The sequence below is a fragment of the Gopherus flavomarginatus genome, chromosome 2, assembly GCF_025201925.1.
Source record: "Gopherus flavomarginatus isolate rGopFla2 chromosome 2, rGopFla2.mat.asm, whole genome shotgun sequence".
Taxonomy (NCBI): Eukaryota; Metazoa; Chordata; order Testudines; family Testudinidae; genus Gopherus; species Gopherus flavomarginatus.
Window position 1 is genome coordinate 41,905,863 of NC_066618.1, and position 17,976 is coordinate 41,923,838.

Sequence of the window (17,976 nt, forward strand, 5' to 3'; positions counted from 1 at the left end):
GGGCATACATTGATCCAGTCCTGAAGCTAGATGGTGGCAAACTCTTGTAGTAGTCTCCTCCATAACATCAATGTAGCAATCTTTTCAGTTTGGACTATGCCTTACAGTTTTCTTCTCTGGAAAAATCAATTTCCTTGGGATGTATTTTTGTTGTGCCTATGTGCACTGAACTGATAGACACGAACAAAATGTCTATAAAATGAAGTGAATAGACTCATTTAAGAGAACTTGCTCCTGTTGGTCACAGAAAGCAAAGCACTACAACACACTATCTAAAGTCAGAGAACAGTTTTTCTAGTCCTTCATGGACACGGATTTTTTAAAAAACACTTTAGTATTACATCCAGAATTTATATGCAAAGAAATCAAGATGTTCAAAGAAATCAGTTTTCTATAGTGTAATGTGTAATACGGTAGATAATATTTTTGAGGAAAATAAACTTTTGAACAGCCTGACTTATTGACATTTAAAATCTCAGCTTTAACTTTTCGCTAGAAACTGTAGAGACACATTCTTTTCATTCACATTTCACAGGCTACGTCCAGACTACCCGCCATATCGGCGGGTTAAAATCAATTGCTCGGGGATCGATATATCGCGTCTCATCTAGACGCGATATATCGATCCCCGAGTGCGCTTATATCGATTCCGGAACTCCATCAACCCCAACGGAGTTGCGGAATCGACAAGGAGAGCCGCGAACATCGATCCCGCGTGGTGAGGATGGGTGAGTAATCCGATCTTAGATATTCGACTTCAGCTACGTTATTCACGTAGCTGAAGTTGCGTATCTAAGATCGATTTCCCCCCATAGTGTGGACCAGCCCACACAGGAAGACAAACCAAGAATGTGAAACTGCTCTGCATATACTACATGGCAGATTTAGGACTCTGAAGGGGTGACAGCAACAAAGTATCCACAGTGGGATTCACAGGTGGAATATATTAAAAATAACTAGCGGGAACTAGTTTGAACTGAAGGGCAGTGGCCAAGTAATTTGTAGGAAAGGAAAGGAGGTTGAATAAGAGAGTTAGTGTAATAAAGGTGTCCAGCATGTTACAGATATTACCTATCACTGAAAAGTCTATCCTGAGGAAGAGAAAATATAACCAATTTAGGACACTATGGAGAGAAGCAAGAGGTAATGGTAAACATAAGAAGTGTGATGTGAGCTAAACAGACAATCATGTTTGCAAAGAGGTTTGAGCTGGAAGCGTACCAGTTATTCTTATAGGAAATGTTTAAAGCTATTACTAAGTTTGACAGGCAAAGTAAAAAGCTTAGAATTCTACTTAAGAATATTGCAAGTGACATGAAAAGGGAGATGAGGCAATAGGAATGTCGATAAAGAATGACATGATTCTGCAGAATCAGTCATCTAATGCAGTGGTTCTCAAACTTGGGCAGCCGCTTGTTCAGGGAAAGACCCTGGTGGGCTGGGCTAGTTTGTTTACCTGCCGCATCTGCAGGTTTGGCCGATCACGGCTCCCACTGGCTGAGGTTTGCTGCTCCAGGCCACTGGGGGATGCAGGAAGCGGTGCGGGACGAGAGACATGCTGGCTGCCCTTCCTGCAGCCCTCATTGCCTTGGAGTGGCAAACCGCGGCCAGTGGGAGCCGCAATCAGCAGAACCACTGCATTAGATGACTGATTCAGCAGGATCATGTCATTCTTTACCAACATTCCTATTGCCTCATCTCCCCTTTCATGTCACTTGCAGACACGGCAGGCAAAGAAACCGGCCCGGCCCACCAGGGGCTTTCCCTGAGCAAGCGGCAGCCTAAGTTTGAGAACCACTGATCGAATGTGCTGCAGTTTTACACTACAATCTGTGCAGCAATTTAGGACAAAATATATGATTCTGAGTTGTTCACAAAACTTGTTATTACAAAACTTAGATAAGGACAATGATGTTAACAGTAAAAGAAATGGAGAAAGATAAGAACTTAGGAGGCAAGGAGGAGACACTGGTAGAGTTTAGAGTGACAGATCCCATTTTGGAAAACAGTTTTGCAAAACTATACAGGGGATGAAGTGCATACTTGGCCAGAAGCTATTTTAGATTTAAACCTTAAAAGTGAATAAATATGCATGATACATAAAGTGGAAGATAGGAGCACCTAAGATGCATATAATAGATTTTAAATGCTCAGTAAATACGAAGAACACAACAAACACAGACTTGCATTAAAAGTTTTCAGAATAGATCTGTCTAGATTTTCCAGTGTATGAAAATTCTAATGCAAAATAGATAATCTTAGAGAAAATGGACAAATTTAAATTGAGAAGAGAAAAAAAAGACAAAAGATGCCAGATGTGCTACAGATTTTATGAAAAAAGAATAGTATCAGTTATCAGCAAGAGCCACAATAAAAATCTAGTTTTGCTGGGCTGTACAGAATTCCACTGGTGCTTAGTAGTTACAAAAGCCTTAGGCCTTTATTTAGGAATCTACTTAAGCATTTGCTTAACTTTAAGCATATGAGCAGTTCCGCTAAAGTCAGTGGAACTATCTTCATGATTAAAATTAGGCATAGGCTTACTTAAATATGTTCTTGAATCAGGACCTAAGGAAACATGAATTAGAAGGGTTTTTTTGTGTAGAAATTCTATTCCTCTCCATCCAAGTCATTTCTCTCCTTTGGAATAAATTGTCCAGTACACACAGAGGATAGCCCATAATTCTAGTGGTATGCCTTCATCTGTAAGGTAGAAAAGATTCCAAGACATTGTTTTATGTTCCACCTTAAATCCCACAAACATACTTGGCTATACTAAGTAGTCATGACTTATGGGGATAATTAGACTGTTGGAGAGAAAATATAAAAAATAGCTAACTCCAGTAGTTTCACTAGCTGAAAAGAATACCGTTAAGCTGCAATGCAGTAGGTTGGGGTTTGCAACCATCTTGTTTAGTATTTATGCAATCTATGGTTGACAGAATTCACAGGCAAGATATAGACCAATGTTTGCTGATGATAGCAAACCTAAAGACATGGCAAATAAGTATGAACACTGCAAACAAATTCAGAAAATACTGGATAGTCAAAATAACTGAGCAATAACATGTGTACAAGAATTAAACTTAAGAAGGAATACATTAAAATGGAAAATAAATATTAAATTAACCAGTTATGGCATGTATGCTAACCAAAACCAGAATGTGCATTTTATATTGAGAGATCTATAAAGCTACCTACTCAAAATTGGCTGCATTAAAAAAAGGCAAACAGGATGCATCAACAGAAATAGAATACAAATCAAAACAAACATTCTTTTGTAGAAGATACATTGATTATACCCCTCTAAAATGATTTATTCAGTTACTATTACCCTTTCACTGAGTTTATAAGTGGCATACAGAGAGTCTCATGCCCCAAAGAGTGAGAGACAGGACAACCTGTGTAAATTTACATCACTGCAGAACAGAATGTAAAATGACCTAAAATTTTAACCAAATTATGAAGAGTTTTGAGAAAGTGAAATGAGAAACTATTCATACTAGAGAAGGAATTAAACAAACAACAAGGCTTCAGACAACTAAAAATTAGAAAATTAAGAAGAGATGTTGGATTAAGGCTGAAGTGTTTTGTGTAATAACACTACACAGAACAATTTTGCTAAGCAGGGCCACTAGAGTTAAAATAAAAATGTAAAGGTTTGCTCAGCCAAGTGACTATATCTGTCCACAATTCTTTGTGTGTGATCTAAATAATTACAAGAGTCATGAATAATGTAGTGTATTCACGTTTTTGTTCCAGTTTAAAAATTCCATTCATTCCCATCCAAACTCAGTTTCTCTGTCTTTGGTGTAATCTTCACCAATACACACAATACAGTCCAGAACCCTAGTTATACAAGGCTAGTATGGAAAAGCACATCATTATATGCTTTAAACAATAAGTTGTAAGATTCTGGTCAGTTTCATGGTCCCATGATATGTTTAGCAGCCTGTAAATAGGTGTTTTAAATAATTATTATTCTAAAACAGAATCATCATTTGCTATGACCTCACCAGACCATTTAAAATGTTAACTAGTTTACTTTGGTAGATAATGCCAGCTAATAGTACTGCAGACTACAGGAAGTCATGATATACTTAAATTCAATTCACAATGAATGAAACCTACATGTAGTTAAGTTTGGAAATTAATATAGACCTTAGCACATAAATATTAACCATGGTATGCAGATTTAAGCATTTTCCAGCATTGCAAAAGGATATCACATCCTTCACATAACTAGGATCAACTGTGAAACATGGTCATCTGTTCATGATTAAAATAAAACAGTAATGTAAAATATTTTAACAGTGTGTTAAATATATTCACATGATCACCATAGCTATTTCAAACGGCCACTATTGCAAACACACACTATTATATACATAACATTTATGCCACAAAAGTTTGCAAGTTGAGTTTTCACAGATTAGCCAATTTTACCAGACATAAATATTGTACCAATTTTAGGCCTTTTAAATGGAATTAAGTGTCCTAAATATTTTTGTTCTGCTGCAAAATTAAAAAAAATCCTAAAAAGTCAGTGCAATTGAATCATTGAACCTGTTCACCAGGGTAGATTCCTATTAAACTGAGGATAAACAATGTTTAAGAGATTAAAGGAAGAAGCTTATAACATTGTCAACTGCATTTAGCAGAGGTTAGAGAAGATTAGGAATCAGAAGTCCTGGGTCTTATAGTAGTGCCTTCTGGGAGTAAGTATGTGGTTGTGGTGGCGGCGGTTGTTGACTGCCTGCTGATGGAGGCAGAGACGAAGATGCTAAGTTATAGTTTGGCACCTGGGACACATTAGTTCCAGCATTCTGGTAAGCAGCAACATCAACAGCAGCAGGAGGTGGACTGTACATTGAAGCCTGATTGGAATATGTGCTTCCAGGAAGAGAGCTGACCATTGCACTGAGAGAAAGGGAAATGAAACGTTGTATAAGAAAAAAGGTAGGAAACAAGTCAATAGGACAGCAAAATTAATGCAAGTTTTTTATGTGTATTACATATGCATGAATAGCACCTCTCCTGGGCTCCATTTCAAAGAAAATCTTGACAATGTTCCTGCTCCCTCCCAAGCTTCATATTAATAAATTTAACTCTGGATTATAAATCTATGCCATTATTTTCTATTGTATATAAACACATGACTCAAGTCCTATTTCTATTCTGTTAACAGAAAGTTACATATTGTAACTGGTAATACACATTATGCAAAGAATGCACAAGCTTTAACACGTATATTTGTCACGTCACATCTTCTAATAATAAGTAATTTAAGTAAGAAAAAATGAATACTTTAAAAATAATTTATGGCAGACATCTTTCCCAACCTACTTTAAAACAACGTTACTGTAGAAAGCCAAAAATTAACCTCAAGGATGAATTTAAGCCCAGCTCAAACTTTTGACCCTGTATAGGCTGCTCCCTAGATACTTCCTCTACAGAGACCCACTTCCAATCCCCTTGTATCTGGGTAAATGTACACACCTCGCTGAGGCTACGTCTTCACTACCAGCCGTATCGGCGGGTAGCAATCGATTGCTCGGGGGTCGATATATCATGTCTCATCTAGACGCGATATATCGATCCCCGAACGCGCTTATATCGATTCTGGAACTCCACCAACCCGAACGGAGTTGCGGAGTCAACATGGGGAGCCGTGGACATCGATCCCGCGCCGTGAGGACGGTAATTCGATCTTAGATACTTCCACTTCAGTTACGTTATTCACGTAGTTGAAGTTGCGTATCTGAGACCGATTTTCTCCCGCAGTGTAGACCAGCCATGAGACTGCAAAATCTACTTAACCCTTTTCCAATATGATCAGTACCTGCCAACACGCCGAGGTGTCTGAAGCAAAGGAAGGGCAATCATCCCTAATGGCACTCATCATACTTTGTGTTTTAGAACGTACTAGAAACCAGTCAGAGCAGCAGTATATTTGCATGAAGCTGCCTTGCATGTTGTATATATTCAGTGAACATGGTTATTTGGAACTCAGCCATGCCCATGGTTTCTTCACATTGTTCTTGTGTAAAGAGCACAAGACACAACAAGTGTTTCACAATCAGTAACGTTGTTTTGTGTACAAAGTTCATACAATTGCTAAAAATACTTTTGTTATCTAAACATCAGTAAGTACACACTGGAAGTGACTACACTGTGGAGTTCAGTCAATTATGACTAAAATAAAGGTTGTCCAAAAACAAAATTTCCCCTTAAAAGTCAGTCCTAGTTATTTAGAATGAAATTTAAGTTTATTTAGAATAGGCAAATATTAGAATTACTTAGCATAAGATGTCTGAGCTGGCTGACTAGGCAGTCCTGAGCTTCCCGATTGAGGAACTGTGCCTTGGTTGAGAGTAGGAAGTTGTTCTTGGGGAAGATTATAGCCTTGAATATGGCCCATTTGCGCACTTCCTGTCACCAAATATGTACTACTTTGAGGCTGCCCTGGGTAAACCTTAAAAAATTAAACAAAAGATGGTCATAGATAAAATATAGGAACATATTATTGCTACTTAGTTAATTGCTAAGTTCAGAATCTAAAGAAAAGGCTCTCAAGCCTCTGCCCACAAAAAGCTGTGTATTTAAAAGCAACTTGACTAATTTGCACTGTGCGATAATGTTCTAACAAAACAGGGGAGAATATTATGATTGCACCATAAATCTGCTCTCTTTCTCAAAAGGAAAATAAGACTCCAGTACTCTAGGAAATTATTTGAGACACTATCTATCAATAGGAGTCAGTCATTAAATTTGAAAAATATATTTTGTAATGGTGGTAATTAAAAATAATTACTGTAGTTTTTTCCTTCTGAATAAAAGTTAAAAATTTCAACTGTTTATCAGAGAACTGTCAGTGTAGGGCAACTGTAGTCTAGCAATATGGTGCTGGCTTTCCTTTGTATGCAGCTGCTAACTGAAAATTCAAAGGTAATATTTTCTTATTTTTAGCTAACATTTTCATGTAAGTAATTGCTGAGGCTGTCATTGAGATGTTATGTGAATGGGAGGGGAGGTGGTCTGCTAGATAAAATTCCATCTGGAAATAAGGTATAGCTTTACTTAGTATAATTAGCCAACAGACCAGTTTACCAAATATTAGGTTCTCCATCTCTTGATGTTCTTAAATCAAGACTACATGAGTTTCTAAAAAAACATGTTTTAGTTCAAACAAATTATTGGGCCTACTGGAGGGATAACTAGGTGAAACTCTATATTTCTGTGTTATGTACAAGATCAGGGTAGTTGACTATAATGGTCTTAAGATCTATGAATCTGAGGCACTCACTCTATTGACACAGACGACACAATGAAAGAGTGTAAGAACTCTCCATTCCTGGAATGAAGGTGTTTTCCTAGCTTCTTTAGGCCTTTATAGTGACTCCTCTCCATCCCAAAAGTCTTGTATTTCTTCTGAGGTTAGATATATGCCTGTTTGTAAGGCAGCTAAATCATTTGCTATGGGTGTCTGCTGAACTTGATTACGTGCAGGTGCAGAGACTCAGGATTTCTAATGATTTGTTCTAACGTCACTATGTAAAGAAAAGGCAGTTGTCGGAAGACACCACAGATAAATGGATGGATTTCATTATGAAAGTAAAAGAACCAATTCTGCTCGTAACGTTTTCCCAGAACCACAGTGGTGGGAAACACAGAAGTTCATTAGCTGGCTCATATTTTTAGACTTCATTAAAAAAATGAACCAACCCTTCTCTCTGATGTTTAGGAAAGTCTTTAGAAGTGACCAAATACATAAAAGGCAATTAAGACATTGCACAGCTTGAAATACTTGACACCTCTGATATTTTCATAAACTGGAAAATAAAATGGTAATTGTGTATTAGAAGAATTACAATGGCTAACGTGTATCAGAGAGGTGGCTGCGTTAGTCTGGACCTGTAAAAAGCAAGAGTCCTGTGCCACCTTATAGACTTACAAATGTATTGGAGCATAAACTTTCATGGGTGAATACCCACTTCACGGGATGCATGGCTAACATGTTTATAAGGACTTTAGAAATCTCCATAGTGTATCAACTGAATGGAAGTATGAACTAAAAGAGCTACAAGACTGTTGAGTTAGGAGAATGAATAGAGCCTTCTACATTTGAGAACCAAAAAACTGAGTGATGAACTGCTGTTTACATAGAAAATGGCAAGTAGCATACACATAGCTACAGGCCACAGCAAAAAGCGGGCTGTGTCCAAACTGCAGTGTGTAGTTTTATGTGTGGGTGAAAAGCTCTGGTCGGGGGGAGACAGCGGGGAAAAGCTTCACTAGCTTCCTGCTATCAGACCCTTTCACTGCAATGAGGAAAGGCTTCAGCAGTTGGGAGCTGCCACAATCTTTTTGCGCTGCCAGAATCTTTCCCTTGAGGCGAGGAAGGGCTCCAGCACTAGGGTGCTGGCAGAGCATTCCCCTCTGCTTCCGCGCTGGCTTTCCTCATCTGAGACTTCCCTTGCTGCCAAAGACTTTTCCTACTCCAGTAGCAGAACACTATAAACTGCTATTTTTAGTGGTGTAGAGAAGGAAGCACAGCTGAAGCATGTCAAGAGCACATGGGGTATGTCCTTGCACACATACAGATGCCCTTCAGGTGTGTCTTTACTCTACTCACCTAAGCTGTACCTCACCATCTACACTGCTATTTATCACCATGCTGGGGGGCTACAGCCTCTACATGCTACTGCCAAAAAGCATGCAGATGTACCTTAAGTGTAGTGCTACCCATGTAATTCTGTAATTTAAGAGCAAATCCTACACAGGGTTTTGGGCAAGGAAGACAATAGAAGAGGTTGTTTGTGATGGAAAGAACATATGGTTTAACTTAAACTTTACTGTGGCTGGTTATTTTTTGGCTTGGTGTGAAGGAACGGCTGGCTTTCCTTTTGTTCAGTTTATTTTCACACTGGTACCAAGGGCACAGGATAAGCACTTTTGTGGTAAATTTTATAAATTGAAATAAACAAAACAGAGCTAAATTAAGTCAGAATCTGTCATAGAAAATCTTTTCAAAGCCTGCAACTGAACAAGTTTAAAGGTTTTCTTTATTTTTGTGTTGTCTCTTACATAAACAGTGTTCTGTTTAAATACAACTATAATTTGTATTTGATTGCTAATGATGGGAATGTAGTAGTTTAGTTCTGGAGACAATAAAACATCCTTACCTCAGGAAAAAAGACTAACTGGTCTACAGGTAACTAGGGAAATAAGGGAGAGGCTGTAGATTCTGTCCATAGTGGGTACCAAAGAAAATAGATAAGGGTCACTTGCTTGCATAGAATATATACTCAGACAATAGGGTTTCCAAGTTTCTGTGATCTGCTGCTTTAAAAAGTTACTGTATATTCATTTTACTGCTGTAAGACAATTTTTTCTTATAGTGGCTAACTTTGTACAATGATTAGTCGTAGTGCACCACTGATAACTTACAAGGCAACTTAGCCATAATCAGCTCAATAAATATTCAATATATTAGATAGATCATTAGGGTTGGAAGGGACCTCAAGAGATCATCTAGTCCAACCCCCCTTCTCAAAACAAGATCAATCCCCAAATGGCCCCCTCAAAGACTGAACTCACAACTCTCTGTTTAGCAGGCCAATGCTCAAACCACTGAGATATTCCAGGTCTTTAAAATCAAATATGTACCTGAGAGCCAGAAACACCAGAAGACTGCATATAATAATGTTGGTTTGGTAGTTTTGCATACATGGAATACATTGGATCTTCATTCATCAACTTGGTATATAATGAAAGAGCCTCCATGACCTTAACATTGAGCTCTGAAAGTTCTGAATGTTTCCTGGAATAATTAATATTTTAATGTAAATTGAAGTTCCCTTTTATAGAAATACCTTCATATATCATCTATTATATCATATGGCTTACTGTACATTTTAGCTATTTATATTGAACTGAGTAATACGGCAGATCTGTACATGATGAGGTACCATAGCAAACTACTCTTACTGCATGGGAAATGATACCTAGATACACTGATCAAGTGTTATAACTCCGACTAGTAGTCAGAAATATTAATTCTTCATCAAGTAGACAAGCAAGAAATTTTAATTAGTTACTCCTGAGTACAGGCAGGAGATACAATATTTCAGCATTCTAAAGTTAGCAAAAGAAATCATTCACACTAAAAGTACTAGCACTCCTTTGAGAGAAAATCCCCTAAGTCATCTTCCCATGAGGGACACTGTTATTATTTATATTACCACACTGCCAAGGGGCCATAATCATGGAGCAGGACCTTATTAACTATATGTACTTTCTCTGGCACATATTATACTGAAAGTACTTATAGCAAGCCATAATGTAAACGATTGGTACTTTTGCTATTATTTCAAAAGAGTCTGAGCCTTAATAATCAGTATCAGCATACATATGTACTTTCTTACCTATCAATATCTTCCAGCTTTTCATCAATGAGAGGTCCCATTTGGTGGCATATTGCTAGGAGAGAATTACATATATATAATCAGAATCACAAAGATTTCAGTTGTTTGTACTGAAAATCAGAAAGTAAACATTGTTGCAAGTGCTTTTTAAAAAAAATTGCTACTTGAAATATTTAGACGTCAAAATAAATTTCTAAAATCATAAATACAATTTAACTTGTGATTCATAAAAGCTAGAGTAAAAGTTGGTTATGTACTTTTTTTATTAAAGGTTGAAGCTTAGCTTCTCCAAGTTAGATTTTGGAAACTGGGAAGCAACAAAACCCAGCATAAATCCCCCTCTCCCCCTTACATTTTTAAGGAAGTAGAATAACTCAAGAAGGTTTTGCAGTTCTCACTGTTTCTTCATAGCACTACAACCCTGGAATTTGTATAAAGAAGGCAATTCTGATGATGATCAATAGATATTAATAGACTGTTGCAAAAATATTATGCATATATATAATACCACCTAGCTCTTATTTTTTACTAGATCTCAAAAGCACTTTACACAGGAGGTAAATATTATCACCATTTTACAGATGAAGAAAATTGAGAACAGAGGTGAAGTCACTTGCCCAAGGTAACCCAGCAGACCAGTGAAAGAAAAAAATTAGTCGTTAGCCTCTAGCCTCTGACTTTCTATAAATATACCAAGTTATTTTTGCAAGTTTAAAAAAGAATGGTTACCTACAGTAACTGTGCTTCTTCAAGGTGTGTTGTACACACAGATTTCACTCTTGGTGCAAATGAGCCCTATATGCACAAGATTGGGATCTTGGCTAGCAGCATCCACTGGGGCCAGGCCTGCATCCTGTATGCCTCCCCCACAACCGAGGGCATAAAGCAGAGCAGGCCCAGTCCCTGAGGTTCTCCACCCATACAGAATCCCAGAGGAGTACAAATCCATAAGTAGTGGGGAAGGAGGGTGAGTCATGGAATTTAAGTGGACAACATGTCTCAAAGAATCACAGTCACTGTCAGGAAAGTAATTGTTCTTTCTTCAAGTGATTGTCCATTCTTGGTGACTAACAACCAGGTATCTGTTTGCTTGGAGGTAGGTAATAGGAGTCCTGCTTCAACCGTGACTGCAGGACAGCCCAACCAAAGTGGACACCTCTATTAAAGAACAATGTCTTGTAAAAGTGTGGACTATGCTCCATGTTGCTGGGCTAAAGATTTCAGAAACAGGGACATTCTTCAAAAGGCAGCAGAGGCTGATTGGCTAGATGGATCTAACCTGGCTAATAATCTCAGAGGATACTGTCTGACTCAGCGGTGGGCAACCTGCGGTCTATCAGGGTAATCTGCTCGCGGGCTGCAAGACAGCTTGTTTACATTGACCATCCATAGGCACAGCTGCCTGCAGCTTCCAGTGGCCGTGGTTCTCCGTTCCCTGCCAACGGGAGCTGCGGGAAGCGTCACAAGCTGCAGGGACGTGCTGGCTGCCACTTCTCGCAGGTTGCTCACCGCTGGTTTGACTCACAAGCCTCTCTACAAAGGCCATAAACAGTCTAGGTGCATTCCTGAATAATTTTTTCCTGTCACTGTAAAAAGACAGTGACCTTAGTATATCAAGTGCCTGAAGTGTAGTTTCCCCTAACAGTGAATGAGACTTGGAGAAGAAAGCTGGGAGACAAGTATGTGGGTTCACATAGAAGTCTGAAATACTCTTGGGCAGGAACTTGGGATGAAGATGGAGAGAAACCTTGTTCTTATGAAATATTGTAAGGCATACCTACAACGAGGGCCTGAATTTCACCTACCCTCTAACCTGATGTAATGGCCACTAAAAGTCTGTCCTCATAGAGAAGTGAAACAGACACATAGTACTAAGAGTTCGAAGTGTGTGTGTGTGCGCGTGTGCGCAGGGGGGACAGGACACATCCATCAACTATATTGAAGTCCCTAGAGTGAGGGATCTCCCAAACAGGGAGAAAAAACATGAATGGGCTCCTTACCAGTGAAGGGAGGGAAAAAACACAGTATAACCCTTGGATGGAAGGGTGATGTGCAGACATTTCTGCTAGATGGACCTGTATAGTTTCAGGGCCAATAAGCATTCCAATATTACTGAAATGTGTGCTGTCAAGGGAAACAGCTGGTGCTGAGATGTACAAATAGGAAATCTCTTCTATTTAGCTTTATAAATCGGTTGGATTGATGCTTTCTTGCTTTAGAGCACAACGTTCTGAATTTCAGCTGAACAGCTTCCTTCAATGAATGTCATCTAGCCAGCATCTAAGCTAAGGGAGTCAGTTTTTGCATCTGGATACAGCCATTGTTCTGTGAGCAGGCAAGGTGACTGGGCTGAAAGAGTCATCAGATTCAAGTGCCAGAACCGCTTAGTCCATGCTGGGACTATCAATCATCAGTGCTGGGTCGTGCCTTACTTGTTTTACTGGTGTGGGGGAAAACAAACCTATTTCTTTGTATCCCCACTCGTGAAAATTTTCTACAGGACTGAGCCTTTCTGAGACCCCTCGTGGCTGTCTGAAAACTGTCACTGAGTTGATTTTGAAAGGTGCTGGGAAGGCTAGGAAGGTGTAGAGCCACTGGTGTGATCTGATTTGGAATGCACCAACTCCAGAGTTGCATAACTTCCTGACAGAGTGGGGATGATCTCACGTAGAGATAAAGCATAGTTGTGGTGTTGTCTGTCAGTAATTGGATTGTGGATCCCTGGAAAAGAGAAAGGAAAGCTTTGCTCAGGCAGATGGCTCTGAACTCTAGGGCATTTATGCGGAGTCAGGTATATTGAAGAGATGCTGAATATGAAGGTGATCTACATGAACCCCATCACCACTCTTGGTAGGTAGAGGTGTAGAGAAACTTTTTTGCCACCAGCAGAACAAAGAGAGGACTTCTTGTGGAACTGTGATCAGATCCATGTGTCACCTGCTTGGTGGGTGGGTGGGTGGGTGGGTGTGGGTGTGGGTGTGTGTGTGTGTGTGTGTGTGTGTGTGTATCAATTTCAACCACCCTTGCATGCAATGTAGGTGAAGTGCATCATGTAAGTGCATGAGGCCATGAGTCTCAGCAGGTTAAGGCCTGATTTCACTGATGTTCTTGGATGAGCTTCAAGTTAGTTGATGAGGTTCACTATAGTTTGGAATTTTCCCTGTGAAAGGCAAACTCTTCCTGACCTAGAATCTAACACTGCTCCTATGAACTCTATGCTTCTAGTCGGAGTAAGTATGTAGGGTATTGAGGGAAGAGAGAAGAGCTTTAAGGTTTTCAAATCAAGTTGGTCACCTGTTGGTGTGATCTTCCTCATGACATCAGCCAGTTGAAGTATTATTAGACCTGGATCTCTGGTTTCCTTAAATTAGCTGCCACAATGGCCAAACACTTGGTGTATAATCTTGGTGCAGTGGAAAGATCTTTTGGCAGGACCCACTATAGGGAAGATGTTCTTACGTGTAATCGGAGGTATTTTCTGCAGGCTGGATGAATGAATGTGGAGATAAGCATCTTGCAGGTCAAGAGCCACGAACAGTCTTGAGAACCTTAAAATGGAATTATGGAGGCTAGTCAACATCCTGAACTTAAAACAGTGGATGAATCTGAGACATTAAAGGTCTGTGAAGGAATGTCATCTCCCTTTCTTCTCTGGGATGAGAACATTTTAAGGCGACCTCCTCCACTGCTCCTGGTTGTAGAAGGGAATCTACTGCTAGCTTTAATACTATCTTTTGAGAAGAGGTCCTGAAAAGAGACAGGAAAGTAGTGAGAAAAAGGTAGAAAAGGACTGGAACTGGACAGAATACTCCTTTACAATCTCCAGAGCCCACTGGTTTGAGGTGATCCCAGTTCAGGCTGATTGAAATAAGAGGCAGCTACCAAGAGGAGTAGGAAGAAAAAGATCCTTGAATGGTTCTGTCAGGCTCTTGACATTGGCATCAAACCTGCTGTCTGGTGGAAGCCACAGATTATGGGGCAGAAGAGGATGAGGCAGAGGATCATGTCTGGTTGAGTGTCTGTGTCTTCTCCTTGGAAGCAACAAGGTCCTCTGGGGACTGACGATAGTATCAGGCAGAACAAGAAGACTGTGTGAAGGAAGATTATTGATGTGCTTGTTCCTTTCACGGGGCTGGAACATAAAGGCCCAAACAAAAAAAAGCCACTCTTGGAGAGCCACATCAGACCTAGAATAAAAAGTTCATTGCCTTCAAAGGGAAGATCCTTAATCACTGTTTGGACCTCCCTGGGGATACCTGAGTACTGGAATCAGGAAGCCCCCCACCATGGCCATATTACAAGCTGTGATGTCAGATTCATAAGATTGTAAGGAAATGCAGGCAATCAACTGTCCTTCTGTCTGATGGTTTTCATCTTCTTTTGATATTTCTTTGGAAGACAGTGTACTAACTGAGATGAAGTATCCCAGTTTAAGAAGCAATACTCAGAAAGAAGGGCCTGACAGTTAGACATCTGCATCTGGAAACTGGCTTACAAAAAATACCTTATGCCCACATAAGTCTAATTTATTTAGGTTCTTCTCCCTCAACACGGATTTGGAAGGTCCCTCTTTTTACCCTCCTTGAACAGCAACCACTACAAGAGAACTCAGAACTGGATGGGAGTAAAAATATTCTGATCCCTTACGAGGGACCCAATAGCCCCGTCACCTTGCTTTGTGGCTGAGATGGATGCTGTTGCATGGCACAAGTTTTTTGGCATGGGGACCCTGCGGTGTGTGGAAGGGTGTAAGACGTACAAAAGTTTGTGGTTTTGCCTGACCTACATATCTATCTATCTAGAAAATATCCTGGGTCTCTGTTATGTGCCTAACGAGGTCCTGGAACACTGTGAAGTCATCCACTGAGGCAGATGTAGGAGTTTATTGCCTTACCTGGGAAGGAAAGTCACATAGGGGAGTAGGTGTTCTTCTCCTTGGTATTTGATGCTCTTCCTCGTTTTCCTCCTGCTAGGACCTAAGGCTGCGCTAGTTGGGAACACTGAGGGATGGAGGAGGGGGGACTACCAACAGGGCTGTAAGCCTATGGGTCCCAGGCCTCTTCCTGCTACCTCATGAAATCTTCTCTAGAATCCCTTTCTGACTCCAATTGTGCTACTCAAGAAGGGGAAAATGGATGAGTGGGAGATGAGAAAGAAAAGGAGGAAGTGTATCACAAAAGCTATTCTATTGGGAGTGCCCTGTATTTGGAGAGGAGATGGTAGTACTGGGGATACCTCCTTAACTTGATGTACCGATATCTCAGAAGCTGGTTGAATGGATAACACCACATTGAATCCTGCAAAGAAGAGGTGACTGGCCCACAGTTAAGTCACTTAGTGCAGTGTTTGCTTTGGGTGTTGGGGCATCCAGGAGTGCAGGTACCAACAGAAATGCAATCTGAGAATAGAGAGGAGAGGTCTTGGCAATTAGTAGCAATCAGGGAACCTCAGGTGGCCTGGCCTTTTCAGGCTTCTGGCCCTTAAGAGGCTGAGTCTAAAGTGCATCACAGTGAAATTCATGTGGACAATCATTCAAAAAAGATAACAAAGTTACCTTACCTTCAAGATGAAGCAGCTCTGGGAGGTCCGGCTGATCATCAGTTGGATCTGCACTTTGTAACATCTGTAACAGTTGGTCCATTTTATCCTATAATGAAAATAAGAGAATTAGTATGGGAAAAAATAGCTGGGTTTACATTGGATGGTATAAGATTACTGTAATGCAATATTCCTTTATGTCCCGTCCCCCTGCCCTCCCCCTCCCCAACAATGTTCTTTCTGATCCTCTAAGATAAGGACTCTACCAGCATTAACAATACCCTTCGTTTCAGCAGATATGAACAACAGTATGAGCCTTTATGTAAGATTTTCATTGCTAATAATGGTAATTACCAAAGGGCCAAACACATCCCCTCCAAAAAAAAGCCCCTAACAGCACAAAAGGAGCAAGAATGCTCCATTTACTCTCCTGAAAGAGTGTTATTTTAAGAAGTTTCCATTGAGTTTCTTATTTCCCAGGAGATGGTTATCCATCGAAGTTTCAACTGCACACAAAGTAAATGTAACTTTAAAGAAAGTCATAGAGAATTAAAAAGGAGAAGCAAAGAATATGACAAAAATGGTTTAATAACATGAAATGTAGAATGTCCATCATATATAAAAGTCATTCCTCAGAATTTTATTTTATAAGCAGCTTCTACTTTTCATTCTACTTCAATTACATAAGCAATGCTACCACCTAGTGGGATACGTAAGTATCTACAAAGTGCACATAGTAAGAACGCTAGAAGAAATGCATAAATATTTAATACATATACAGTTGGAGCTATACGCCATATTTTGAAAGTATAACTAGCAGTCCATAAGCACCTAAATAAAGGAAGGGAAGGAGAAAGCTAAGAGCAAAGCAGGTGCTGAGCTGCCTGGCCTTTACAGTCTCATCTTGATGGGCAAAAAGGTGTGCTTTTCAATCATGTTAGCTCGGTACAGTTGAAAAGCCACACTAAGATGTAGTTTAACATGCCAGAAGCCATGTTAACTGTGTTAAGCTAACTCAATTTAAACACACCCCCCTTTTGCCCGTAAGGCACGTTCTAAAAGGAAAGCAGCATATAGTGAGAAAGCAGAAGGCTGGAACCACACAGTCTTCCCAAGAGCAGAATGGAAAGGGAACAAGCAAGCAGCTCAACAGCAGCACAGCACAAATGCAATAGCATCGGGGGCTCCCAGAATTAGGGAGAGGTGCAATTGATATTAGGAGAGTTGTAGGGCCTCAGTAACTTAAATTTGGGGAAGGGGCAGAAGGATGGGAGGGATTTTGGAGAGCAAGGGTATTCCTGAAGAACAGAGAGAAGGAAGGAAAGATCTGGGGCCAGTGTGTGTTCTTGGTGCTGAAGGAAAGATGGCCTGAATCCTTGAGGCTGTTTATGATGAGGCAAGGCTAAGATTCCTGGGTAATGAAAGAAAAAGTTCCTTCAGAGACTGGGGCAGAAGACAGTGTTTACACAGGGGACATGCTGGAGAAGGGGGCCAAGATATGGTATTTCTGAGAGATGGAACAATAAAAGTAGAATTGAGAAAAGGAAGCCCAATTTGAAAGTGAATCTGCAGTCTGAACCTACAGTTTGGTGCTAGGAACCCAAGTTGGAAGCTGCTCCTAATTCAATTTAATAAGAACATATGAGAGAAGTGAGTGGGGGAAAAAGGCCTGCAGAAGTGTAAAAAATAATAATAATAATATTAAATAAAAATGGCAAGTCTGAAGTGCCTCTCCCCTTCTAGATTGTGGTCCCCTTGATATTTCAGAATATTTTTGGCCCTTGGACTGAGGAGCTTGGACACCATTGGTTTAGATGTATTAAATGCTGAAATCAATATTTTTACTGTACGTACTTCATCAATATAAACTGGTTCAGGCTCAGGTTCTATTGTCTCTACTTGAACTTCATCACTGAACTGTACTGTTTTCTTCTCCGTTTTCACTGTAAAACACATGGACTTTTTAAAAAAAAAGTAAATCCCAACTGCAAAAATAAAATGTTACACTGAA

At 39.9% G+C, this 17,976-nt stretch overlaps 2 protein-coding genes across 3 annotated transcripts in view; one reads left to right on the forward strand and one right to left on the reverse strand.

Moving 5' to 3' along the window:
- Nucleotides 1–17,976, forward strand: part of LOC127044584 (tRNA (cytosine(38)-C(5))-methyltransferase-like) — a 513,024-nt gene that overhangs the window by 21,731 nt on the left and 473,317 nt on the right. The gene's annotated exons all lie outside the window — the stretch shown is intronic.
- The window catches only part of STAM (signal transducing adaptor molecule), a 69,605-nt gene continuing 54,520 nt past the window's right edge, over nt 2,892–17,976 (reverse strand). For both annotated transcript variants that reach the window (XM_050939573.1, XM_050939574.1), the window contains exons 9-14: nt 17,820–17,908; nt 15,987–16,074; nt 10,428–10,482; nt 9,670–9,823; nt 6,300–6,475; nt 2,892–4,920 (exon numbers count right to left, since the gene is read on the reverse strand). In XM_050939573.1, coding sequence (XP_050795530.1) covers nt 4,698–4,920; nt 6,300–6,475; nt 9,670–9,823; nt 10,428–10,482; nt 15,987–16,074; nt 17,820–17,908 — 785 coding nt within the window. In that variant the 3' untranslated portion in view covers nt 2,892–4,697. The remainder of the gene's footprint in view (nt 4,921–6,299; nt 6,476–9,669; nt 9,824–10,427; nt 10,483–15,986; nt 16,075–17,819; nt 17,909–17,976) is intronic.